At 37.8% G+C, this 24,979-nt stretch overlaps 3 protein-coding genes across 3 annotated transcripts; all 3 read left to right on the top strand.

Moving 5' to 3' along the window:
• Nucleotides 1-1,364: 1,364 nt before the first annotated feature.
• On the top strand, nucleotides 1,365-13,030 carry LOC114529310 (transducin-like enhancer protein 4). Its single transcript, XM_028551066.1, has 22 exons — nucleotides 1,365-1,774; nucleotides 1,906-2,006; nucleotides 2,915-2,978; nucleotides 3,501-3,545; nucleotides 7,661-7,723; nucleotides 7,835-7,909; nucleotides 8,390-8,549; nucleotides 8,689-8,696; nucleotides 8,803-8,890; nucleotides 9,137-9,186; nucleotides 9,398-9,442; nucleotides 9,520-9,651; nucleotides 9,761-9,830; nucleotides 9,916-9,976; nucleotides 10,104-10,159; nucleotides 10,439-10,458; nucleotides 10,713-10,964; nucleotides 11,162-11,230; nucleotides 11,359-11,674; nucleotides 11,763-11,886; nucleotides 12,235-12,415; nucleotides 12,538-13,030. Exons 1-22 carry the CDS (start codon nucleotides 1,751-1,753, stop codon nucleotides 12,643-12,645), a joined length of 2,112 nt encoding a protein of 703 aa, XP_028406867.1. The 5' UTR covers nucleotides 1,365-1,750; the 3' UTR covers nucleotides 12,646-13,030.
• Nucleotides 13,031-13,710: 680 nt separating this feature from the next.
• LOC114529355 (activated RNA polymerase II transcriptional coactivator p15-like) lies at nucleotides 13,711-15,219 on the top strand. Its single transcript, XM_028551134.1, has 4 exons — nucleotides 13,711-13,872; nucleotides 14,171-14,257; nucleotides 14,767-14,875; nucleotides 15,046-15,219. The coding sequence occupies exons 1-4, from the start codon at nucleotides 13,810-13,812 to the stop codon at nucleotides 15,126-15,128; spliced, it is 342 nt and encodes a 113-aa protein (XP_028406935.1). The 5' UTR covers nucleotides 13,711-13,809; the 3' UTR covers nucleotides 15,129-15,219.
• Nucleotides 15,220-16,030: 811 nt separating this feature from the next.
• On the top strand, nucleotides 16,031-24,706 carry LOC114529347 (xaa-Pro aminopeptidase 1-like). Its single transcript, XM_028551116.1, has 26 exons — nucleotides 16,031-16,450; nucleotides 17,556-17,617; nucleotides 18,478-18,588; nucleotides 18,663-18,726; nucleotides 19,398-19,502; nucleotides 19,573-19,613; nucleotides 19,701-19,752; nucleotides 19,856-19,878; nucleotides 19,961-20,081; nucleotides 20,159-20,254; nucleotides 20,807-20,888; nucleotides 21,047-21,206; nucleotides 21,824-21,871; nucleotides 21,976-22,062; nucleotides 22,158-22,208; nucleotides 22,287-22,348; nucleotides 22,460-22,537; nucleotides 22,612-22,683; nucleotides 22,779-22,839; nucleotides 22,920-22,989; nucleotides 23,265-23,369; nucleotides 23,579-23,653; nucleotides 23,730-23,806; nucleotides 23,934-23,981; nucleotides 24,053-24,103; nucleotides 24,339-24,706. Exons 1-26 carry the CDS (start codon nucleotides 16,414-16,416, stop codon nucleotides 24,540-24,542), a joined length of 2,043 nt encoding a protein of 680 aa, XP_028406917.1. The 5' UTR covers nucleotides 16,031-16,413; the 3' UTR covers nucleotides 24,543-24,706.
• Nucleotides 24,707-24,979: the final 273 nt, after the last annotated feature.

Below are 24,979 nucleotides of genomic sequence, written 5' to 3'. Positions count from 1 at the left end.
AATTCACCGTCTGTGCACGTGCAATTGTTGCTAGCATGTGGGTCGTTATTGATTAAGTTGAGCATACAAAATTACAAATTTGGCCAAACTTTTAACTAGCATACAAATTTGCGCGCACAGATTTCATCAGTCGCAGCGAGATGTAGGTTTGCAAGGTAAACATCGGTAAAGTGGGGTGTTAAAATTGAGGCAAATTGTCCTTTGATATGCTGCGTGTGTTTTGGGGTATCAAAAAAAAAACGTTTGAGGTTCGGTTTCGTAGTGTGAAAAACACAAACAGAAACCCAATCGCGCGCGCGCCTTTGGAAACAACTGGCATTAATTAGGCTTCTATTTATCACTTTAGGTTTTTGCCCTGTTAAGGCAAGAAGGCGCCAGGAATACAAACGAACCGTATGCGAGAATATTTGCAACGAAGTTCCTTTCGCATCTCGAAACCTCTTAGAACACTTAACCAAGCTTCCTTTGAGATCTTCTTTTATTTATGATGCCCGACAAGTGCTAAAATAACCGCGCCGACCTGATTATATTGATAGCTTCGGCCAAACCAGAAGGTGATTAAAATTAGAATCTTTGTGCAATTCGAAAGAACACTTTTCGGCAGTTCTAAGTGACAATTTTTTAGTTCTAAAAAGCACATTTGGTTCGAAAGAACGAATTTTGAGTACTATTGGAAACATGGAACGTTGCAGGAAGGGATTCGAGAATGCGGTAGAATCGTCATAAAGATCTCGAACATATGCGCTCACGAATAGTCTCGATTTTTTATTATCACGAACAAAAAGTACTGTCAATTTTCATAGAGTTGCCAACGAAAGATGTGTGCTCATCTCAAAGCCCACGCTGCCTTTTTTTAGATCATCATAAGGCCAAATAAATAGGAATTCTAAATTCTGCTTATCTAATTTGCTGTCCCCTTGAGCATGTAAGACCACCGTGGATTCGAAGCGATGAAAAATTCTCAGCGATGATATTGCCCAAACATTAAAGCGATGAAATTGCTTACACATTGGGCTTTTTATTGGCTCGCTTCAAACAACCGATGATGAGTATTGTTTTCGTAAGTGTTAAAATAGACGCACTCGGTCTCTTTAGTATTTTGTATCTAAGTGAGAGAGGCGTAAACCAATGGCATTGTCTGTCCTATCCCACGTGGGTTTGATTGATGGCTGAGGTCATTAAGTACAGGATGACACTTTGATCTCATTAACGCCAAGTCTACAGGTGTTTCACAGGATTTCTCGCGCGCTGATTGGTCCATGGTTTCCCCCAAGAGAGTGCCCCACGTGGGATATTTTCGATCTTCGCGTAATACTGGACATGTTTGATTGGTTTTGACTACAGGGCCAATAAATATAGATTAAACACTTTCCATATATGGCACAGAGTTGAGGGTGTTATGTCGCTATTTCTCGCCGCGTGCCTTGTGTCTTGTCAGTTTTGCTTCTCCTTATTGTGTTGCGGTCGCTGTTTCCCTCACAGCATTTCAAAACCGAGCAAATACACGCAATTTTGGGTCGAATCGACGTGAAAGTATTACCACAAACAAAGGTCTTTCTTACTGAACGGACAGATTGGGAAATCTTCGAAGCGTGTGTATCCGAGCGAATGTATTGTTATAAATATCAAGATTCTTTGGATTATTGTTGATGGATTCATTCTAAAGATTTTGGCGTTTTGCTATTATAATAGATCATCACATCTACGAACCCAAAGGAATATCTAAAGTTTTTACGAAGCTTCAATCGCTATGTATACAACGAATCGTCACACGGTAAGCTTACCGTTCTTAGAACATATTTATGTATCAATTTGATGTGTTCGCGAACATCGCTGCACGATATCGAATGCCGCTTTGTCGCTCCTTCATCGCGAGATAAATTTACGATGTCGTTTCGTTCATAGACGCCGCATACGCCGTCAGGTCAACCGTTCAAGTTTACAGTCACAGAATCCTGTGATCGCATAAAGGAGGAATTCAATTTTCTTCAAGCACAATACCACAGGTAGTATTGATGTGTTTACGATTTTCGTATTTAGGAAGATCTTTCTAAGTCGTTACTTGTATTGATGAAATATATGAATATGTCGGCGCTGAACATGTCATTGCATAAAAGATATTTCATAACTGCTATGAGGAATGTAATATGTAATGGCTTGGTGTACGATTAAATATTAGCGTGATATATGAGTTGTATGTTAATATCCTCGCCTTTTATGTCCTAGGCTTTGGCCGCTTACAGTTATAGTGGGCGTTAAATTTCAAGCTTGTTTTTATAATTTTTATACCAGTAACCTTGGATTTCAAAATATTCGATATTTTGCGGTAATTGTGTGGAACATCTCCAAAGGTTCGATCGAACACATTAAATGTTCGATAGAACGGCCTAAACGTTCGTTTATAGAGCACTTCAAGTATTCTAAACACATTTCAAAACTTAATAATGTCTTTGATCTTCCAGCTTTTTATGACCGAGTCTTTATTATATTAAGACATCGATTCTTGAAATGTGTGTGTTTATATAATTTTATAGTCCTATTCATGTATTGAAGCATTAAGGTGCCGAATATGTTATATGTCAAGGAATTTTCATCTATCAGACGGCTATTCTTGTGCTTATAACTGCATTGTGTATGTCAACTCTCACTTAATGGAATCGAGACCTTTTGAAATAGCTTAAGCCATCCGAAAGCCACATCAAACTCAAATTAAACAAACATTTTTTATCCTTTGAAATCACGATGATCCTAAATTTTTGCGGCTTCGCCTCAGTATAAATATGTGTTCATAATATGAAGGGCTTTGTTGCCTTCATTCCTGTGTGTGTCGGTTAACTCTCAGCGAGACGCCCTATGAAATTAATCCTATCAGCCGCTTTCATCACTATATTTATGTGCGTGTATCCTTGTTTAGCTTGAAGCTGGAGTGTGAAAAACTTGCAAATGAAAAGACTGAAATGCAGCGTCATTATGTTATGGTAAGAACGCGTTCTGTTATGAGCTTTTATTCGCTGTCACTACGATGCTCTGATGAAACAGTGTTTTGACACAAAGGCTCTGGTAATGATACACGTCAACAACGCGCATAGTACAGATAAAATAACTGTGCCCAAGCTAAGCTCCCCCTATAGAGATAATGGTATTGTCCTCTACTTAAAACGCAGTGAGCTGTTTCATATATTGTATACCCTTCTATTTCATTAACACTTGCCTTGTGGTCATAGTACCTACGTAAATAACCAGTTAGCACTATGCATAAGGACTATGGCGCCGAAAATATCCCTCAACTATTGTTTTGTTTTGAAATTTACTGGTGAAAACACATTTTGTTGCATTTGTGCCGCGGTTATTTATAACTCTCCCGATATAATATTAGGTTTGTGGCTACGGTTTTGTGGCTTTCGTATGTTTTATGAACATCGCTAAACATACAACATGTGTCGACCGATTTTCGCGGCATTATGTGTATGATTCCCCTAATCTATGTTTTTCTTGTTTAGTATTACGAAATGTCCTACGGGCTTAACGTCGAAATGCATAAACAAGTACGTGTAATATATTCATTGCATTTCCTTTTATTACACATATATATTCATTTCATTTGCCCATTCATATATCATATGATTGTTATTATTTCAAATGCATGCATATGGCATCCTAATGATGCGGCAAACATATAATGAATGTTTTGTGCTTTGTTGTTTTTAAGAGGAAAAAGCCATTTCCGCTAAAATGACCCCGTCAATGGAACAATATTGCTTCGCTGTTTTTAATGACCGATGAATTTCGTAATTTCATTTTAATGTTCCATTTCGAGAGCTCGGGATCGTTCTAATTGATTGGATACGTTCGAAATTGTCGCAAACGTCGTTCTAATGTTGCTAATTTGTTCGAAACGAACCAGAAAACCGTTCCAATTTGTAGCAAATTCCCCCTTTTTTGTTCCAACCTACTTTGGTGATCACGCACTTGATGACAGAAGGGTTTTTCGTATATTCGACTTTATCAGCTCTCAAAAAGAAGGCCCTTAAAATATTTGGTTACCATGAGCTGTGTCGATAATTATTTTTGCGTGTGTGACATCCTTAGCGCGTTCATATGAAATAGATTGACAATCCTGTTAAGAAGGGTTTGAATGTTGTAACGTTGCCTCCATCTTTGCGCAACGTCGAATATTGTTTTTCATATATACAAGTGGTTCTGTGTTGTATGCATAGTTAAGTTAGTGTTAGTTTATCGCTGACAGAAGCACAGCTTTTATTGTTTGTTTAAGGATCTTGTTGTTTTTATGCCTTAATGAATAGGCATGGAAAAAATTAACAATATGCAGACGCTTTCACAAAAGCATCGAGGACCTTTCTTTCATTGTCAATACTGAACCGAGTCGTTCCTCTCACGTCCGTGAGGAGATAAGTACGGTCTCATTCACATGTAAATTTTTGTCCTGATGGGACAGTCAACAGGCAGCGCGGTTATCCCATTCCAAGTGCTTTGCGGTTAAGTATGGGGAACACTTTTTCCTCACCCAGTTGAACGACGTCCGTTTTTACCAAACGAAACTCCAAGATATGATTGACGAACAAGTTTATTAATGTATGGCGTGGAATGAGGTGTCATTTTCGACATCTAAAAGATCTTGAAGCATCTTCGTGCGTGTTTCTCCCCGAGCGCTGTTTATTTATTCTCAATGCGGCCAGACATGTGTGGATATCTGATTTACCGTTCTGCGTTGGAAATTCGTCGCGCCTTAAGGCTAACTCGAGCTCTTGGGAACCGCATGAGGTGGATGAGAAAATAATTATACGGATCGTATTTAAACATTTTTAGATTAAAATATACGTTTACTTAAGAGCTGCATTATGGAGCAGATGTTGATCAACTTTAATACAAATGTTGACACTTCGTGACCAGATCTGTAGTTTCTGTTTATTCGCCATGAAAACGCGAATTTCTCATTGCTTAAGGGAGAATTATAATTTTCTTATGAAATTCACGCGAATAACACCGATTACCGATGATAAAGGTAATGTCATCCCGAATTATCTTCGGATGACGCATGGTCATTCGCCCGTATTTATTTCTTTTATTATCTCAATGCCAAACGATGAGTGATGAGTGTAGCAATATTGGGCACGTTTCTTTCACCTTTAGGGTTGTGTTTAGACCTGTCTTCAACTCGACGCAAGTGTTTTCATTTTGAGCATCACCGCCTCAGTTTTGCGACATGCCTATACACTTCACAGCATGGCTTGGTTATATATAAACTCACAGTGAAATTCAAGGTGGCTGGATAAAAGTAATTGAGTGATGAGATAGTAAAGGACGAATAAAAACTGGATTGGGTGTTTTGGTGCTGGACTCCACTCTTACGGTTTTAGACTAAGGAGAACATCTCAATTACGTGTCCACAGCATCTCAACCTTGCTTCCCTCCTCTTCTCCGGAACATCTTCTTCTGATCTCTCCACTCCAAAATATCTCTGACCAGCTCTCCTTCATCTCTTCTTATTACGTGTCCATATCATCTCAACCTTGCTTCCCTCATCTTCTCTGCAATGTCTACCACCTCACATCTTCTGATCTCTTCATTTCATAATATCTCTGACCAGCTCGCCTTTATCTCTTCTTATTACGTGTCCATATCATCTCAACCTTGCTTCTCTCATCTTCCCTGCAATGTCTACCACCTCACATCTTCTTCTGATCTCTCCATTCCACATTCTTGATCAAAACCCCATGATCCATCTTAAGACTGGCACGCATACTCTCCTAATGCCTGCCTATTGATGACTATTGACAATTCATTTCTATTGTTATCTTGTAAATGCTAATCACTTCACCACCTGGACATACAAATCAGCTCTGTTACAAGCCTATTAATCTCCCTAAACCATTCGTTAACAACGTCATCATTAAACCATGATTATTATATTGGTAATAGATACTAACAGCACATATTTTGGCACAATTCCTTCGCACATATTGCGGTTAAGACCGCAGACTTTAAACGCCAAGATGAGTCCATGATGCACACAATAGTCCAGTATTGTTAAGCTGAAGTTCCTGGCGAGGATGTTTTCGTAAATGGTTTATATTAAGTGGATTAGAGATACATTAAGCCTTGTCTTTTAGGGCATCTTATCAAACTGGCCAGCAGTATTAATATACATTTGTCCAAATAACCGATGAAAGATGAGTCCCAACTCAGAAGAAACATTATAGATTCCCCCTCTTGAGAGTCGAGCGAAACTAATGCTAATACTTAGATTACTTCCCTCTGGGTTTCCTGAGAGGATGTTTTTGTCTCGTTGGTGATATAATGATGGTTGTAATTACAGATTTATCTCGTGTGATTAGACTGGTTCAGTTTGCCATGAACATCATACATGTTCCCTGGCCTGTAGGTTTTTTCCAGTAAAAATAATGCTTATATTTAAGGCTCACTTGACCTTTGCTTAAGGGAGGTGTCGAGCTTGCTCAGTCTATCCATACAATTCAATTTAGCCTTCATGCATCACCGTTGACGACAATAGAGCCAGACTGATCGAAAAATTGAATTCTTTTAAAAAACGCCATGTTCCAACACTCTCAAAACAGGAAACGTTAATGAATACTTGTGGAACGCGAACCAATGATTATTTTTTTGCTGGAAATATTTTAGTAACTTGTCATATATTTTCTCTGATGACAGCTCAATTTAAAGAATTCGCATTAAGATGCTTCTTGCATGTGATATGAATTCCTTTATTGCTAGATTGGATCGATATTAGACCATTAATGGCCACTCTATAAATACAAGTATATAAAGATCTTACGTGTGCTAGGAGGAATGGACATTCAATCCTACTGAGGCGAATGCCTTGGGCTTTCACTAACAGACAAAGGTTCTTTGGTATCCTTGGCTGATGCTACTACGAAAAGTTCCTCCTTAGAGCAATCTTGTCGCAAAAAACCAGCTATAGTATTCGCTGTTAAGGGCGCTGTTAAGGACGCTGTTTAGCATTAAGCATCTTCATCAAATTGTTGTTGCTAAAAATATCACAAAAACGATATTATTTGTTTCTTGTCATTTCGCACCTTGTCTATTGATGTAGTCTGCTCAAACATATCATGTCTCATAAAAACGGAATTCCTAAAGATTTGTTAGTGAAACTTGTCTGAAATAACGCTGAGTGACAAAGTCATAAAATACAATTTTACATGTGTTCATCCTCAAATTTCAGGGTCAATAACGAAAAGAAATGATCGAGAATGATAGGAGACCATTGACGCAAGCCTCTTGAAAATCTTTGCATTCCAAACCTATCTCGTGTTCTTCCTTATCTCAACATCCAGCCAGATTTTATTGACTTCCTTTTTTTAACCTTTATTCAGTCCAAAGAAGTCCACAGAATATGTTCTAGTTTAAGCCATTTAATACACAATAAGCCATGCGGGACCTCTATCTGTGCGAGGCATCTTCTAATGAATAAAATTGTTTTACATTAGTCGCATATGACTCTCATTTTTGGCTTGATTCATGCAGGGGGTTGTCACACAAGGTCAACAACAACTTAGTCATACTGACAATCTTCTTCTTTTTCCATTCAGCTACCATATGCGTTCGTTTACTGCATTCCCAAAGTTGCATTAATCTTACAGTTCAAATATTTGTTTTGCAGACTGAAATAGCGAAGCGTCTGAACGCAATATGTGCTCAAATCATTCCATTTTTATCAACAGAGGTAAGTTTCATTTATAAATCGCCTAATAATTAACTGGATTCGTTGTGCCTTGGGGTTTTAACACGGATTCATAATCGCTTTATTTTAACTTATCCATTTTCTGTCCCCCAGCATCAACAACAAGTGGCAGCCGCCGTTGAACGAGCAAAACAAGTCACGATGACTGAGTTAAATGCTATAATAGGAGTAAGAGGATTATTATTGATTGATCTAAACCGATTTGTTTATCTTTGGTTACACCATGTCATTAGTTCTAAACTGTTCTTCCCAGAGGTCCAGTAAGGATCATCTCTTATTGATCCAGTGTTACTACAGGAGGAAACCTAAACTAAACTAACTTTATTTATACTGGATAGCTCTATCAGTTCTAAACTGTTCTTCCTAGAGGTCCAGTAAGGATCATCTCTTATTGATCCAGTGTTACTACAGGAGGAAACCTAAACTAAACTAACTTTATTTATACTGGATAGCTCTATCAGTTCTAAACTGTTCTTCCTAGAGGTCCAGTAAGGATCATCTCTTATTGATCCAGTGTTACTATAGGAGGAAACCTAAACTAAACTAACTTTATTTATACTGGATAGCTCTGTCAGTTCTAAACTCGTCTTCCTACAAAGGCGCTTCGTGAACAATTCCTAAATATGTGTTTGTATTTCTTCTCTTCAGCAACAACAATTACATCAGCAAGGTTTGCCTCACATTCATGCACCACCTATTTCCCTTCCCCACCCTGGTGGGCATCTACCACATCTCCCCCCAGCCGGCAGTGTCATAGAACTGATGCCATCACATATGTCCCTGATGCCTGGGATTAAAGACGAAAAAGGTAAGGTCAAACTGTAGATTTTCATCATGACAAAGTTGTACCTAGTTGTACCTCCATCACCTTTAACATCCTCGTCATATTCCTTTATTTCTCTTCTCTATATGCATTGTTCCTACCTAATCTTGACTGTGATGTTTAGATCACTCGGTAAGAATCCAAATGTGTTTTTATTAAACAATTCTGGCGTGTTTTTGTCTGAAATTTGTCAGCGTGGATGAAGAAGTTTAATCGTAGGTATTCTTCGACATTTCAGCATTCCATCTCACCTCTTGGCTCATCTTCACGTGCAGAAAAGTTCCGGCCCTCCGACCATTCTTCTCACGAAAGTGACGATGGGAAAGGTAGGATAGAATGACAAAGTAATCCTTGTTAACTAAACTATTGTTAAAGATAATAGATGGCTCTTTTCATGAGAACTAAACTACATATACGCTAAGGAGATAATTTCTTTTTGATCAAATGATACAACAGGAGGAAACCTAAAGTATAAACCTGCAAGATAGCTCTACTTTCCTTGAGCGCCAGTGGAGATTACCTCTAATTGATCCTACATGTTATAATTTAATATTTCTCAATGTTTTCTACAGGACCAACCTCAAATGCCAAACGACCACATGATCGCAAAGATTCAGATAGGGTGGGTAATTTCTTTTTTAGTTGAAACGTTGTCAGAATAGCACTAAATTTAGCTCAAATGTGCTCAGGCAATCATGCGAAGCTGGTGAACACCTGCCTCTTACTTCATGTTGAGTTACTGTTTAGTGGTCTGTCTATTAAACTCGAGAAGATCTTATTCGTACTGGTAATGATGTGTTTGTTGAACTAACTGTGGTTGTATTTCTCTTTAGGAAAGTGATGGTGATAAAAGTGACGCTGAGTTAGTCGTAGATGAGGTACAGTATAAAACATGCGTCCTGGTAGGTTAAAAAGATGGAGTCTTGAGAATTTATAACTTCATTTTAACTCGCAGGATGCATCTTCACCGCCTGGTATTCAGAATGGCGATCGTGATTCTCCCATTCACGAGAAGAAACCCAAAAAAGACGGCGGTAGTCCACACAGTGTCTCTTCGAACTCTTCCACGCCTTCATCAAAACACAAGGTATCCTAACGCTACAGTTGGCAAACATTGTTAACCTAACTCACATTTTATTCCTTCCTATTCAAGGTTTGGAAACCAAGTTAATGTATGAGAATTACTTCTTTATTAGTTACCAGAAAAGAAGCCAACCTCTCAGTCAGGATCGTCGGGATCTTCGTCAAGTCCTGGTCGTGTTGTGGGTAAGATTCTATGGAACATTACCACCTAAATTGAGTTTATAACATCAGATTTGTATTAATCGTTTCTTATTCCACTCTAATGTAGCATCTTCGTCCGTAAGAAATTCGTCCGGTCCATACCCTATGATGGGTCATTCAGGCAGCAAGTAAGTGTCCAGTTATCCAGTATAAATGAAGTTATATAGCTAATAAGAGATGATCCTTACTGGACCTCTAGGAAGAACAGTTTTAGATGTCCAGCAAAGAAGGTCTAATGAAATATTTTTGTTTTAGTGATATTAGTGGAAACTCGTATCCTCCAATTTTGTCGTCTTCCATGTCCCCTGGAGGTAGGCTTTTGGTCAAAATACTCAACACGATCATTACTATAATTCTGTCCTATTTTTAAAGAGAGTTTGTTCATTTTCACGATGAACTCTCGTCGGAGTGGGACTAAAGTAAAGATTTGCAGTGTTCATATTTCAGTTTAAGCTGTTGTATTTACTCTGAATCACTGCGAGCCGACATTTGTTGACATTTCTTTGCCCGTAACTATACAATATCACTGTTGGTGAAATCAAGTGTGTTCGCTCTCATATAAAATACTTACTTAGTAATTTTCGTTTTAGGAATATACCGACCTGGCATGGTAAGTAAAAATGATTGCATATAGTCTAGGTAATAGAGACATGGTCTGGAAGCGTGTTTATGCAAAGTCATACGGGCGAAAACGATGGATTTCTTGAATGTACATTTTTAAAACGACGTCAAACCTAGGTCATTAATGAAACTTTGCCAAGTTTTCCCAAACATGTTTCTATTGAATTTGGTGATCAATTTGACTCGTTTTCAAATATTCAAACCATTGAATGATAACTTAAGCTCAAGCATATGTCTTTTCAGATGGGTTCCTCGATGGACAGTTCAAGTCGTATGGCACATTCTCCCGGCATGCCTAGCATAGCGAATGGGAAGCCAACGTATTCGTACATCGTCAGCGATGGTCAGACACAGCCAGTACCATTCCCCCCAGACGCTTTGATGGGCCAACACATACCACGTCATGCACGTCAAGTAAACACATTGAATCATGGGGAGGTTGTTTGTGCTGTCACCATTAGTCATCCTACAAGACATGTTTACACTGGAGGAAAGGTTGGTTGATCATTAAAACTTTGTTTCACAAACCAAGTTGCAAAGCAATTTCGGTTGGAAAGAACAATTGACAATTCGCATGTGCATTTCAAACATAACCTGACCCTAATGACCGTAAAAGTTTCTGGTATTCCAAGAGAGACTTTGAGTTCTCCACGAATAAACAAGATTTTTATCAATATTCAATATTTTTTCAGGGTTGTGTCAAGGTTTGGGATATCGAACAAGTATCGGGGAAGACTCCTATATCAACTTTGGAATGCCTGGTGAGTCACGGAGCTTCACCTTGAAATACTTGAACGATACGGTTGCCTTTTGTTTTTGAGGACATAATTTATAGTTTATTTCGACAAGATGCTATCATGATGTACAAACAACTGCTCTATTTTTATAGCGAGATAACTACATCAGATCTTGCAAATTACTACCAGACGGAAGGACTTTGATAGTTGGAGGTGAAGCTAGTACATTAACAATATGGGATCTCGCATCGTCGACACCTCGAATTAAAAATGAACTTACATCTAATGCGCCCGCATGTTATGCGTTGGCCATTAGCCCAGACTCTAAAGTGTGTTTCAGCTGTTGTAGTGATGGGAATATCGCTGTCTGGGACTTAAATAATCAGACTTTAGTTCGACAGTTTCAAGGACATACCGATGGTGCTAGTTGTATTGATATTTCTCCTGATGGTACAAAACTATGGACAGGTATATGAGCGCTTTTTCTTGATGGATACCACCAACGTTACCATGTTGTGACCATCGTCAATGACTGGTGTTTTTTGTTCATATTCAGGTGGTTTAGATAACACTGTACGATCTTGGGATCTCAGGGAAGGCAGGCAGTTACAACAACATGACTTCAGTTCACAAATATTTTCTCTTGGTTACTGTCCTTCTGGCGACTGGTTAGCTGTTGGGTGAGTAACTAACAACATTAGCTCATCATTAATAACCTCTTAGAGAGTTATGTGCAATAACTAGCCAGTTAAAGGCAGCTCTTATTCAAGAACATGTACCACCTCTGCATGATCTAACCATGCTTAACTCAGTCAACTGAGAGAGAACACAGGAGAGACTTAACTCAACTCACATGAGTTCTGTACAACATTAGATCACTTTAAGGTAGCTTTCATTCAAGAACATGTACAACCTCTGCATGATCCAACCGTGCTTAACTCAGTCAACTGAGAGAGAACACAGAAGAGACTGTGGGTGGACAAACGCACTGCTACATGATAGTTAAAACAACATCTTTTTCATTCTAGTATGGAGAACAGTTATGTGGAAGTCTTACATCAAACCAAGCCAAGTAAATATCAACTTCACCTCCACGAAAGTTGTGTTCTCGCCCTGAAATTTGCCTCGTCAGGAAAATGGTTTATTAGCACGGGCAAGGACAATTTACTGAACGCTTGGAGAACTCCTTATGGTGCAAGCATTTTCCAGGTAAAACTGCTGCTCTAGATGTTAGTGAAATATGCAAGCGAGATTTCACATCAGAGAAACTGTCATTTCCTCCTAAAACCAACATGTTTATGTCGCGTTAATATATTTCACAATTTCTTTAGAGCAAAGAATCATCGTCAGTGCTGAGTTGTGACATTTCAACAGACGATAAATACATCGTCACTGGCTCAGGGGACAAAAAGGCTTCGTTGTATGAGGTCATATATTAGGGCAATTAATGATTAACTGGCTACCACTAGCACATTATGTCCTATCAAGTTACTCACCACGAAGATGCCACGATTTTTCGCCGATGGTACGATGGTGTTACGATGAACCCCGATGCAAGTAAAGAGATCCTTCTTTGCACAGATGCTGTTTATAAAGAGCGAACAACCGTTTTAAAACGTTTCCAAACAAGTTTATCCATGTGTTCTTGTACATTTTGACCGTCTACGGTAGACTTGCAGTTATTTTCATTGAAAACGAATGACGTTTTCGCAGTTAAAATTTTAAATTTATATTTATATGTAAAGGGAGATTAGGTAATCCGAGATATTTATATTGTTAGCTCATTCATCGTTCTTGCAAATACAAAAATCTATTGACTTGCATTTCTTGTTAGCGCTCCACACCTTTCAACGTTGCGCTCGTGATTTTCTCTGCAGTTAACAACTCGTATTCTTCATTCCATGATTATTATAATATCTCTGACCAGCTCTCCTTCATCTTTTCTTATTACGTGTCCATATCATTTCAACCTTGCTTCCCTCATCTTCTCTGCAATGTCTACCACCTCACATCTTCTTCTGATCTCTTCATTTCATAATATCTCTGACCAGTCCTCCTTCATCTCTTCTTATTACGTGTCCATATCACCTCAACCTTGCTTCCCTCATCTTCTCTACAATGTCTACCACCTCACATCTTCTTCTGATCTTTTCATTTCATAATATCTCTGACCAGCTCTCCTTCATCTCTTCTTATTACGTGTCCATATCATCTCAACCTTGCTTCCCTCATCTTCTCTGCAATGTCTACCACCTCACATCTTCTTCTGATCTTTTCATTTCATAATATCTCTGACCAGCTCTCCTTCATCTCTTCTTATTACGTGTCCATATCATAATTGTTTCCTAATTACATAATTACAATCCCTAATTGTTCCCCACAATACATAGCAATGTAATATGACACCATTTGCGTTGAAATGGTCCATTGCGGGTTGAATTCTCCAGAGTATCAGCGCAATCAAAATAACTGAGTACTAGCGCATGAATTTGGCGCAATTTTCCGCGAAAGCTGGTTCGCACGTGTGTAGCAATCTATAACAACAACAATAATTTGATTTTCAAAGCTTTTAAAGTAAAACTTGCCGTCGTTTTAATAAAATCATGTCTTCCAAGAGAAAAGCAGAGAAAGATGACGTTAGCAGTAGCGAGGATTCCGATGCTGAGGTACGTAAACATTATATAAACTATAAATTATCATGTTATTCATGTACAAGATGACAGACCCAAAATGTCTTCTGTATTAAAAGGCACTTGTTATCTTAACTGTTTTTAAGATGAATGCTATCATATCTAGTTGTTTGCAAGCCTGTTGTACTAAGAGTATCTCGATTCGTCTATGTTTAGTTTTCTTACTAGGCAAATAAGTTGAGAAGAACTCAGTCCACTCGATAATGCCGTCAGAGAATTGTTTAATTTTCTGCTGAAGTGTCATGTTTATAAAGTGCTTTTTCATTTATTACAGGAAAGAAAGAAAATTGCGAAGAAAGAAGCAAAGAAGAAATCAAAAGAGAAGTCTGGGAAGAGCTCCGAGGGGAATTACACATTTGAGGTTTCTCCAATTTTATTCTCATTTCTCTTTCTACCCATTCAGATATACCAGCGTTTTGTCAACCCTGTATTAAGCTGTCCCTAGAATAAAGTGTTTCAGGATTTTTAAACTGTCTCCTCCATACAAACGTTTGAAAATGCAGCAAATCTGGTTTTGTTCTGATATAAGCAAGCTGTGGCTAGACTACTATAGTAGCGTTGCCTGTATTTTAAAGTGCAATATCTCTTGATAGTCTATCCAGATCAAATTGGGTGACAACACCATATTGGTCTGATGTACTTTGTGAATGAATATGAGAGGACATTGACCTATTGCAATGAGTAGACTAATGTCTGGATCCTGGTTTAACTTTCTCTCCCCCCTTAAGGTGATAATGTAGATAACTCCCCTCCCCTTGAAGGTATATATGTAGATTCATTTGTTCGGCGGACATGTTTTTAATTTGTATTAGTCTTTGACAACAGTCAGAGTTAATGAAGTTGTAATGAAGGTCCAACATGTTTTATTAGATTGGGAAGAAAAGAAATTTGACTGTCCGAGAGTTCAAGGGAAAGGTCTTGATTGATATTAGGGAGTATTATGAGGATGATTCTGGAAATATGAAACCTGGAAAAAAAGGTAAAATCTGATAACTGCTCATTTGAGATGTCTGTATTAGAGAGAGGTGTCTGTATTAGAGAGAGATGTCTGTATTAGAGAGAGATGTCTGTATTAGAGAGAGATGTCTGTATTAGAAAGATGTCTGTATTAGAGAGATGTCTGAAATTTCAATTGTCAAATATTCTAAGGCATTTCCCTGTCAGTGGAACAATGGGGAGCATTGAAGGAACACATCAGTCAAGTTGATGAGGCAATTGAGGATCTGAAATGAATGCTACGGACATGGTGAACCTATGTATATTAAATCTAAAAGTGTAGATTTTTTTCTGAGAACTATTATTGATATTATTCTTCAATGTACATAAAATGCATTTATATGATAAATGAAGTTAAAACTATCCTTGACCCGACTTGTTGCCAACTGTAAAACTTTCCCACCAAATATGATATAACAGCCTTGTTATGCTGGAACAGCCCATAAAGTCCAATTTGGGTTGATTAAGCTTTTTTGACATTTGATTGATCTAATGCAGTCAGCTAAACTCTGCTGGTTTTTATAACTCGCAGACAATTGGCGTTCTCTATCATCAGTTTTTTTGATGCATCAAATGCTTTGTTCTTCGGAAAAATTTCCACTCCATTGATCATCGGCAATCATCGCAAAGTATCGCCGACTGCCTTGCGAGTTATAAAAACTAGGCTCTGTGCCCACAAGCGTCAGCGTTTGGCGTGAAAACGTAAGTGAAAAAGTTCCGTGTCTGTATGCACGTTCCTCGCATGTAACCTTGAAACCCTGGCTTCATTGATTAGTGACAGCCTGCCAATATTGTTTCTGGCTGGTGACGAGTAGAATTCTACAAAATAACAAGACACTTTATGCTCTAGTGATCACCGACTTTCGATGACCTATGAGACCAGCCTTGAAGCCAGAAATGACTGAAGAATGAAATGCTTTGTTATTTTTTTAAAAATATTTCTTCGTCAGTACATCGCTGATTGTCGGATGGAATGTGAGAACAATTGGTTGATCTGCCTGTTCCAACGTGTTTTCTTGTTCTAATGTACGCTGATTGATCACAGTCCAGCGACTAGCATTGTTCCCACAAGGAACTTGACAAAATACTCGATTCCCTGTAAAAAAATCAAACATTGTTGAAAATCGAGATATTGTTTCTGTCATTTTTGGCTCGTCAAGTGCGTTTATTCCGTCGTATACTCTCACAACACACTATTTCAAGTGTCTAAAATATTGAAATATTGGCAGTGCTCAACGGCTGCGGTCATTTCATCTCGCACATGTTATTATAACACTCCTTATTGGCATTTTTTAATGGTTTATCAATATTGTAACGTGATAATCTTCATTTGAATAATGTAATATGAAACTGTCATAGAGCCATTGGATGCTAGTCCACAACGTGTTCAACGCCTGCGAACTGTTTGCGTAAACAGCTTGTTTGTTTAACCTCAAACCCTCCTTTATCACTTTGGTGATAACGATATTTGGTATTTGCATACTCAATTCACAATACAAGTTTCCGTTTCAGGCAAGCATAATGATGGAACTAAAGTTTGCAGTTATCATTCTCTCAGGTAAGCAGCAATTTCAGTATTAATAATATGTCGTATGTATTTTCATTGGGCAACCGGCAAAAATTCGCGGTAGATTACTGCCGTGTGTTTAAAAGCTGCTTCTGACCGTACAGCTGCGAATCTAAGACTAAGATGCTGCAAAAATAAACAAGTTTATATTGCAAGCTATTAATTTAAGCGAAAAGCGATTTTAAAGTTAATAAGGTAATAGGAGGAATCTACCTTTTTCAATGGACTCGTATTATGCAAGACTAGCAACGATGAACGATAGCAGTAGTTGTTTATGAATACATATTTTAACTTTGAATGTGAGCATTAGACCACAGCCTACTACAAATAAGAACAACATTGTGTAGGTTTACTTTTTTTTTGAAAATCTATCGCATTATGTTTCTTCCATGCAGTATTGGAAATAAAAACGTTTCAGATTTCGTAAAAGACAAGATCCAGCTAGAGGTGGTATTTTATAAGCGATACCAGGTCGAATATATATATGTTAGAATATCTATTTAAGTCGGTATTATAAATGAATCGGAAGGGGTTTATTGGTTTGTGGTAAACAAAATGTTTAGCTATAAACGAAGGAATTTAGCTTGTTCGGAGTCAAAACTGTAATCATGACTTCTTGAGTGGGAAAATTGAAGTCTATCACTCAAACATTGGTGAAATCTTAAGTTCTCATCTTTGGAATATGATATGAACGTTGTGAGAGACCCCACGAAATGATGACTGATTATAATAACATCCTGCACGATGTCATAGTATCCAACTCCTGCACTATTATCTAAAAAAATTTTAATATATTGCGCGCTAAAAGCTTAATCCGTGTTTTACACTTTTGCTAAGAATAGCTGATGCCATAGCCATTGTCATTGGTGTAAAAAACGCTTTTATATTTATACCTGTACACGTCGAAAATAATGGAAAGCATTCACGATTCCTAAAACTAGTTTGTACTTGGCCTTGGAATTTCAAACAGTTTCGTTGTACATTGAATCTATAAAATTTGTTATTATGGACGAGTCTGGCGTTTGTATGACAGTATATCATCCATATACTCTGGTTTGTATTGCCTTGGTATGATATGAAACGTGTATTTTTTTAGTGTTTATTCACGCAAGCGTTTCCAGCAAGGCTGATATACGAGACTGCAGTAAAAGCCCCCCGGTATGTTTACAGAGAAGTAATTTCACGCATGTGACTTTGTTAGACTTGCTTTTATGCTTTAATCATATGCTTTAGTTTCGCCCCAGCGAAGCGAAACTGATCTCGAGGACCTGTGTATTGACTATGTCGTGGTGTGCGCATGCTCACGCGCATGGTCACAGGCATGGTCGATTAGCACGAAAGGAAATAACGACTGTCTAGCCGTTTCTAACTGACCAAAGTTTGATAAAATCAATTGAATGAAAGCTATGAAACTCTCAAAGAAAGTTCTGCCACCTCGGAGCATTATTATGCCTGTTTTCCACTAGCGATATTTTCCGCGCGAAGTGAATTTATTCCTTTGTATTTGAGCAATTCGTTCCAGATGATTGCAAGTTGAGAGCTCTGAGACAAAAGTAAACTGTCACTTCGCGGGAAAAATATCGCTAGTGGAAAACTGGCTTTACACACGCTCGTTTTATTTTAATATTCTTCTATCACTGATTCATTTACTTCTAGATGAAACTATTTCGATATATTTAAATTAATTCTCTGCCATTTAACTTCCTGAAATTTTCTTTCTGCGTGCTGCCACTGATAGTTCTCATAATATATTCCAATAGGGGTCAACTCTAAATCGTGACCCAGATACAACTTTACTTTAATAAAGCCATCTTCAGACAGAATATTATCATCTTAAATCTGGCTGAAGATGACCTTAAATGTGGAAACATGAAACGTTTCTTATATTATAACCATATGTTGTTTTCTCAAGATGTGTTTTTTTCATTTGGAACTTTTTTTCTGCTTTGCTCATTGAAATTGTAGGCTCGTTAAAGTTTCATTGAAACAATTCACTTCATTTTGTTTTTCCCATCTAGTATTATCCGAAGACAGTCGTCAAAACGACCGATCGCTTGGCAGATCTTCGTGACCAAATGAGAAAGGCAAACCTGAGTGCTTACATAATTCCTGCCACAGATGCGCACGGGGTTTGTAAAATGAACAACTTTTGTATTCTCCGTAAGAAATGGTCGGAGTTCAAAATATGTTTGTGTTTGATTAGAGTGAGTACGTGAGACAGCGTGATAAGAGACGAGAGTTTATCAGTGGCTTTGATGGATCTGCTGGTAACTTGATTACTCGTCACAGTTTCCATTTGTTAGATAGTCTACTTTTAGTTTAGTTTTTGCTTCTTCCTTTTAGTAACACTGGATCAATAAGTGATGATCCTTACTGGACCTCTAGGAAGAACACTTTAGAACTGATAGAGCTATCCAGTATAAATAAAGTTAGTTTAGTTTAGGTTTCCTCCTGTAGTAACACTGGATCAAGAAGAGATGATCCTTACTGGACCTCTAGGAAGAACACTTTAGAACTGATAGAGCTATCCAGTATAAATAAAGTTAGTTTAGTTTAGGTTTCCTCCTGTAGTAACACTGGATCAAGAAGAGATGATCCTTACTGCACGTCAAGGAAGAACAGTTTAGAACTGAGAGAGCTATCCAGTATAAATAAAGTTAGTTTAGTTTAGGTTTCCTTCTGTAGTAACACTGGATCAAGAAGAGATGATCCTTACTGGACCTCTAGGAAGAACAGTTTAGAACTGAGAGAGCTATCCAGTATAAATAAAGTTAGTTTAGTTTAGGTTTCCTTCTGTAGTAACACTGGATCAATAAGAGATTATCCTTACTGGACCTCTAGGAAGAACACTTTAAAACAAATAGAACATCACTGAATCTATAACATCTTCCCTGAGAAAAAAGCTAAAAATTGTCCCATCGGGCTATTTTATATTAAGGGACGGCTGTTGTAACATTGGACTCAGCAGCGTTGTGGACAGATGGCAGATATTTTCTTCAAGCTGAACAACAATTGGATTGCAACTGGATTCTGCAAAAAGATCGTGAGTGTTGTCTTCATTGATCAGAGAAACCGTTCTGACTCTCAGTCGGATTCAAATGTTTTTTATTCAGGGGAGAAAGGTACCCCCTCACAAACGGAATGGCTCATAAAGGTAAGAGAAGTTGAGAAAAAATTTGCAGCTGGGTAATGAACATTTCGTTGAACATTTCTAACAAAGGATGTGTGTTTCCTCGCGTAGAAGCTGAAATCTTCGGACAGAGTTGGCATTGACCCGTTCCTTGTTAGCATCGGTACGTGAAGAATAAATTATAGTTGAAATTTTCACTGATATTCTTCATAAATGATTTCTTTTTCGACGTACAACTTTCCTCATTTCAACGTACTTCATTTCAGATTCTTGGGACAAAACGGCCAAGGTACGTTAATTAACACCAGGTGAAGTAAAACAGGTCTAGTAAGGTAATCTGATTTTTAATGTATTTGAAAAATTTACTTCAGCCTTTAAAGGATGCCAATATCACGTTTGTTGGGTATCCGGATAACTTGGTTGACGAGATTTGGACAAAACGTCCAGCTGAACCGAATGTGACGGTTATCGTTCAAGAGTTGAAATACACAGGTTTTTATCCACAAGTATTTTGACACAGGATCATTTGCACGTCAATATTTAGTAATTTAACGATTTCAAACAAACAGGGAAGTCCTGGGAGGACAAAGTGAAAGATGTCCAAGACGAAATAAAGAAAGTTGATGCAACAGCTCATGTTGTTCAGGAGTTAGACTCCGTCGCTTGTAAGTTAATGGCAGATCTTCCCAATTAGGAATCATTGTTCAAGTGTTACTACAGAAGGAAACCTCGACTTAACCAAGATTATTTATACTGGATAGCTCTATCATTTCTAAAACTGTTCTTCCTAGAGGTCCAGTGAGGATCATCTCTTATTGATCCAGTGTTACTACAGGAGGAAACCTAAACTAAACTAACTTTATTTATACTGGATAGCTCTATCAGTTCTAAACTGTTCTTCCAAGAGGTCCAGTAAGGATCATCTCTTATTGATCCAGTGTTACTACAGGAGGAAAGCTAAACTAAACTAACTTTATTTATACTGGATAGCTCTATCAGTTCTAAACTGTTCTTCCTAGAGGTCCAGTAAGGATCATCTCTTATTGATCAAGTGCTACTACAGGAGGAAACCTAAACATCATTTCCCATATTAAATAGCTCTCAATCAGTTTTAAACTGTTCCTTTTTTATTGATTCTGTAGAGATCTAATTGTCCAATTAGCCAGGTCATTCGTTAGTTACAAAACTGAAATATTCATCATCGCAATTTTTTCCAGGGTTGTTGAATTTGCGTGGAAACGAAATTCCATATAATCCCGTGTTCTTTGCTTATGTCATCGTGAAAACGAATGAAGTTTTGTAAGTTTTTTTGTTTTATTCTGCTGCTTCAGTAAACCTTGTTTGGGAAGTTGTGTTCGCTTTATTCAGATGCCACTGCACGTGTTACATCATAGTTGATGTATGATTTGTCAATTTGCTTATGAATTCCTAACTGTAAGAAGTGTTTGAATGTGTAGGTTTTTCGTGAATGATTCTAAGATCTCGAGTTCAGAAGTGCAGAAACATTTGAAGTTATCCAGTTGTTCTGGTAAGACTTATTGCATCAAGAGAAAGCTCTATGGAACTATAAGAGAGGAACTGAAGAATTTGAGTCAAGAAAGTAATGCTAAAATATGGGTGTGTAAACATTTTGTCTGTGTAGTAGTTGCCAATAAACTCAGTTTGGGACTGGATCAATAAGAGATGATCCTTGCTGGTCCTCTAGGAAGAACAGTTTAGAACTGATACAGCTATCCAGTATAAATAAAGTTAGTTTAGTTTAGGTTACCTCCGTAGTAACACCGGATCAATAAGAGATGATCCTTACTGGACCTCTAGGAAGAACAGTTTAGAACTGATAGAGTTATCCAGTATAAATAAAGTTAGTTTAGTTTAGGTTTCCTCCTGTAGTAACACTGAATCAATAAGAGATGATCCTTACTGGACCTTTAGGAAGAACAGTTTAGAACTGATAGAGTTATCCAGTATAAATAAAGTTAGTTTAGTTTAGGTTTCCTCCTGTAGTAACACTGAATCAATAAGAGATGATCCTTACTGGACCTTTAGGAAGAACAGTTTAGAACTGATAGAGTTATCCAGTATAAATAAAGTTAGTTTAGTTTAGGTTTCCTCCTGTAGTAACACTGAATCAATAAGAGATGATCCTTACTGGACCTCTAGGAAGAGAAGTTATGTGAAGTATCCAGTATTCGCGATGAAGGTCTGATTGATAGATGATTATATTGTGCTTCTAGCTTAGTCCCAAAGACAGCCACGCATTGAAACTCGCCGTGAATGACGAAGTAAGTCCAAAAATAGGTGTCATGCATGACTAACCTAAGTATGGAACGTGTATTGCGAGAAAAAACCAGCGAAATTTAATTAAATTATATCCTCCTCCATCTAGAATAAACAGTACTTGAAATGGTCTCCAATCCGTTTGATGAAAGGAAAAAAAAATAAAGTTGAACTTGATGGAATGCGAAATGCAAACGTATGTTTTCTTCACATACAGCTAGTGAATATTCTTATCACTCTGACAAATTTTCTTCCTGAAGTACTGTTCCTTAAAAACTTTCGCTTTTACAGCTGAAAGATTCCGTTGCATTGGCTGAATTCTTTTTGTATGCAGAAGAACAGGTGTGTAAGCGTCGTTTTGCACGTTATATCAACGCATGTCAACACTGTTGTGATGATCATTATTTTCATGTTACATAGGTGGCAAAAAAAGCCGATGTCACAGAACTTTCTTTGGAAAAGAAAATGGAAGAATACAGAAGGTTTGAGTGAATTACTCAATTTGTTTCGTTATTTCTTTCCGTCGAACAGCTCTATGCGTGCAGTCTCGTACGAAAAAAAATACCTAAATCAATTCTTCAAACTCATTCTAGTAAACAAGCTTTATACAAAGGACTTAGTTTTGCCTCGATTGTTGGTTTTGGTCCAAATGGAGCTGTGATACATTACAGGTAGGACTTCTACTTTACCGTTCTCACTTTAACATGTGATTTCTTGTTTATAACGCAGTGATTCGCTTTGACAGGGCATCAAAAGAAACCAACGCGAAGGTTACGGATAATAGTACACTGTTGGTTGACACTGGCTCACAATACCTGTATGATTTCTTTCAAAAATCAACACGAACTCATGTGAAACAGTTCGTAAATGGGCAATCGGGCTAAACCGTTTATTCACTCCTGTTTCTTTTAGAGATGGCAGTACTGACGTAACTCGAACAGTTCATTTTGGAACGCCAACTCCTACGCAGAAAGTAAGTTGCATTTTCTGCTGTTAGTGCCGGTAGATTCTTCAGTTAAGTCTAAATGTCAACGCTTTTATTCATTCTGTTAGAGTGCTTTTACTCGTGTTCTGATGGGACAAATTGATCTTGCCATGGCAGTATTTCCTCAGGGAACATATGGTAAGTGTCATAGATTTCTCTTCAAGTGCAATGTTTTCTTAAATAGATACAATAGGAGATTGAGTCTGTAAAAAGTGATGGAGATAAATGCTTCGCAACATAGCTTAGTGATAAGAACACTGCCCTAGAATCGTAAAGCCGCTTTATACATTCGGATTTCTGATGATTTTTGTTAGTATATATGCCTGTCTCTTTGTTCACCAAATCTGCCATTAAACTGGAAACATTTTGAAACAGATTGAACCAGAGTTTTACGCAACAACTCTATTTTCCAGGGCGTGCAGTAGACATCTTGGCTCGACAACCATTGTTTAGGAACGGCTGGAACTATCGTCATGGCACAGGGCATGGAATCGGCTCATTTCTCTATATCCACGAAGGTGAGTGTATTGATGATAGCGGTGCGGGGGTGATAGGGTGTGCCCCTCTAACCAGGAGGGGTGGGGTTCTCTCTTTCAAATATCCAAGTAGAATATTATCAGCTGGTGTTCGTAGCCCACCCAAAGGCGGTGGGGGCTTCACACCCTCTACAAAACCCCTCTGCATTTTTATGTACGTATGATGTAATCTTATATATTATCACCTGCAGGGCCTGGACGTATCGCGTCTGGTTGCCCAGCTGCGTACGAGAAACCGCTGGAAATTGGTTTTGTATTGTCCGACGGTAAGTCGTTCAAGATAACTCCACGAGTTTCTTGTACTTTTTACCTGCAATGCACGTTTCTCCTTTTACATTTTAGAACCAGGTTACTACGAGGATGGGAATTTCGGCATTCGTCTTGAAACTGCAGTTGTTGTAGTGAACGCCTCTACACCTGTAAGTAATATATCCTTACTAGCCTAGTATCAGTTTTAAACTTGTGTCAGCCTTACGAGAGTCAGCTTCTGCCAGCGAAGTTGCAAAATATGAGATGTAATTACTAATAATTTTCTTCTCTGTTTAGAATCGATTTAATGACGTTGATTATTATACATTTGAACCCATCTGTTATGTAAGTCAAGATCTCAATTTTGTAAACGATTTTTTGTTCTTGTCTCTTTTAAACGTCTCGTTGCCTTTCAGTTCCCAATCCAACGAAAACTTATTGACGAAACAATTATGAGTGACAGACAAGTAAGAATTTATATAAAATATATAGATTATTCACTAGCAGTTTTACAAACACTGTTTAGTAGACAATACCATTGAACACAAGACGTTGATTGTAGAAAATATCAATGTAGATTTAGTTTAACCATTTTTTTATACATCGTGAAAGGAACGTCAGAGTTCCTCATAAATAAAACCTTTGAATACTTTCATCAGTTTCATGAAACTATTCGAACTAAACGAACGAAATTATTTTCAGATTAAATGGTTAAACGATTATCACGAAAAAACGGCCAAACTTGTTGGAAAAGAACTGCAAAACCAGAAAAAAACAAAGCAGTATAATTGGTTGATGAAACAAACAAAGCCAATCACCAATGACATCAAGAGCGCCGCGACAACTGCAGTTCACTCTATTTCTTTTCTTTTTATTGCGGCCATTTTTGCTCTGTGGGTTCACTGACCACTGAGATCAACATTAGCGCAATTCTTTATGTTTTACAAGTAAAATACAAAATCAGATTGTGTTGTCCCTCATATATAGTTAAAAATTACATTACTCGTGTCTACATATTAAGACGATTCGTCTTTTATTAGGAAAGTAATGGTTGTATTTCAAATAAAACTATTACAAATCGATTCATGTGATGTGCGAAGGCTTTGCTTTAAACTTCTGGAAAGAAAAACAGCTGGAAATATCATCCTAACACCAAAACAGCTGCTAGTATTATATCAATCTTGTGCCCAGAGTCTTTTTCTCCTGGGTGCAAACACCCTGGGCACATCTATTATATATTTTTATATTTTATATATTTATTTAGGGTTTATCTCTTCGGTGTTGGGAGAGAAGCCTACTCTCCTAGGGTCTTTATTCCTGTAGTATAATATTGGATTATTGAC

Source organism: Dendronephthya gigantea, unplaced genomic scaffold (assembly GCF_004324835.1).
Source record: "Dendronephthya gigantea isolate DGI-Jeju-01 unplaced genomic scaffold, DenGig_1.0 000056F, whole genome shotgun sequence".
In the NCBI taxonomy this organism is placed as follows: domain Eukaryota; kingdom Metazoa; phylum Cnidaria; class Anthozoa; order Malacalcyonacea; family Nephtheidae; genus Dendronephthya; species Dendronephthya gigantea.
This window is presented reverse-complemented; position numbering and strand designations above follow the sequence as displayed.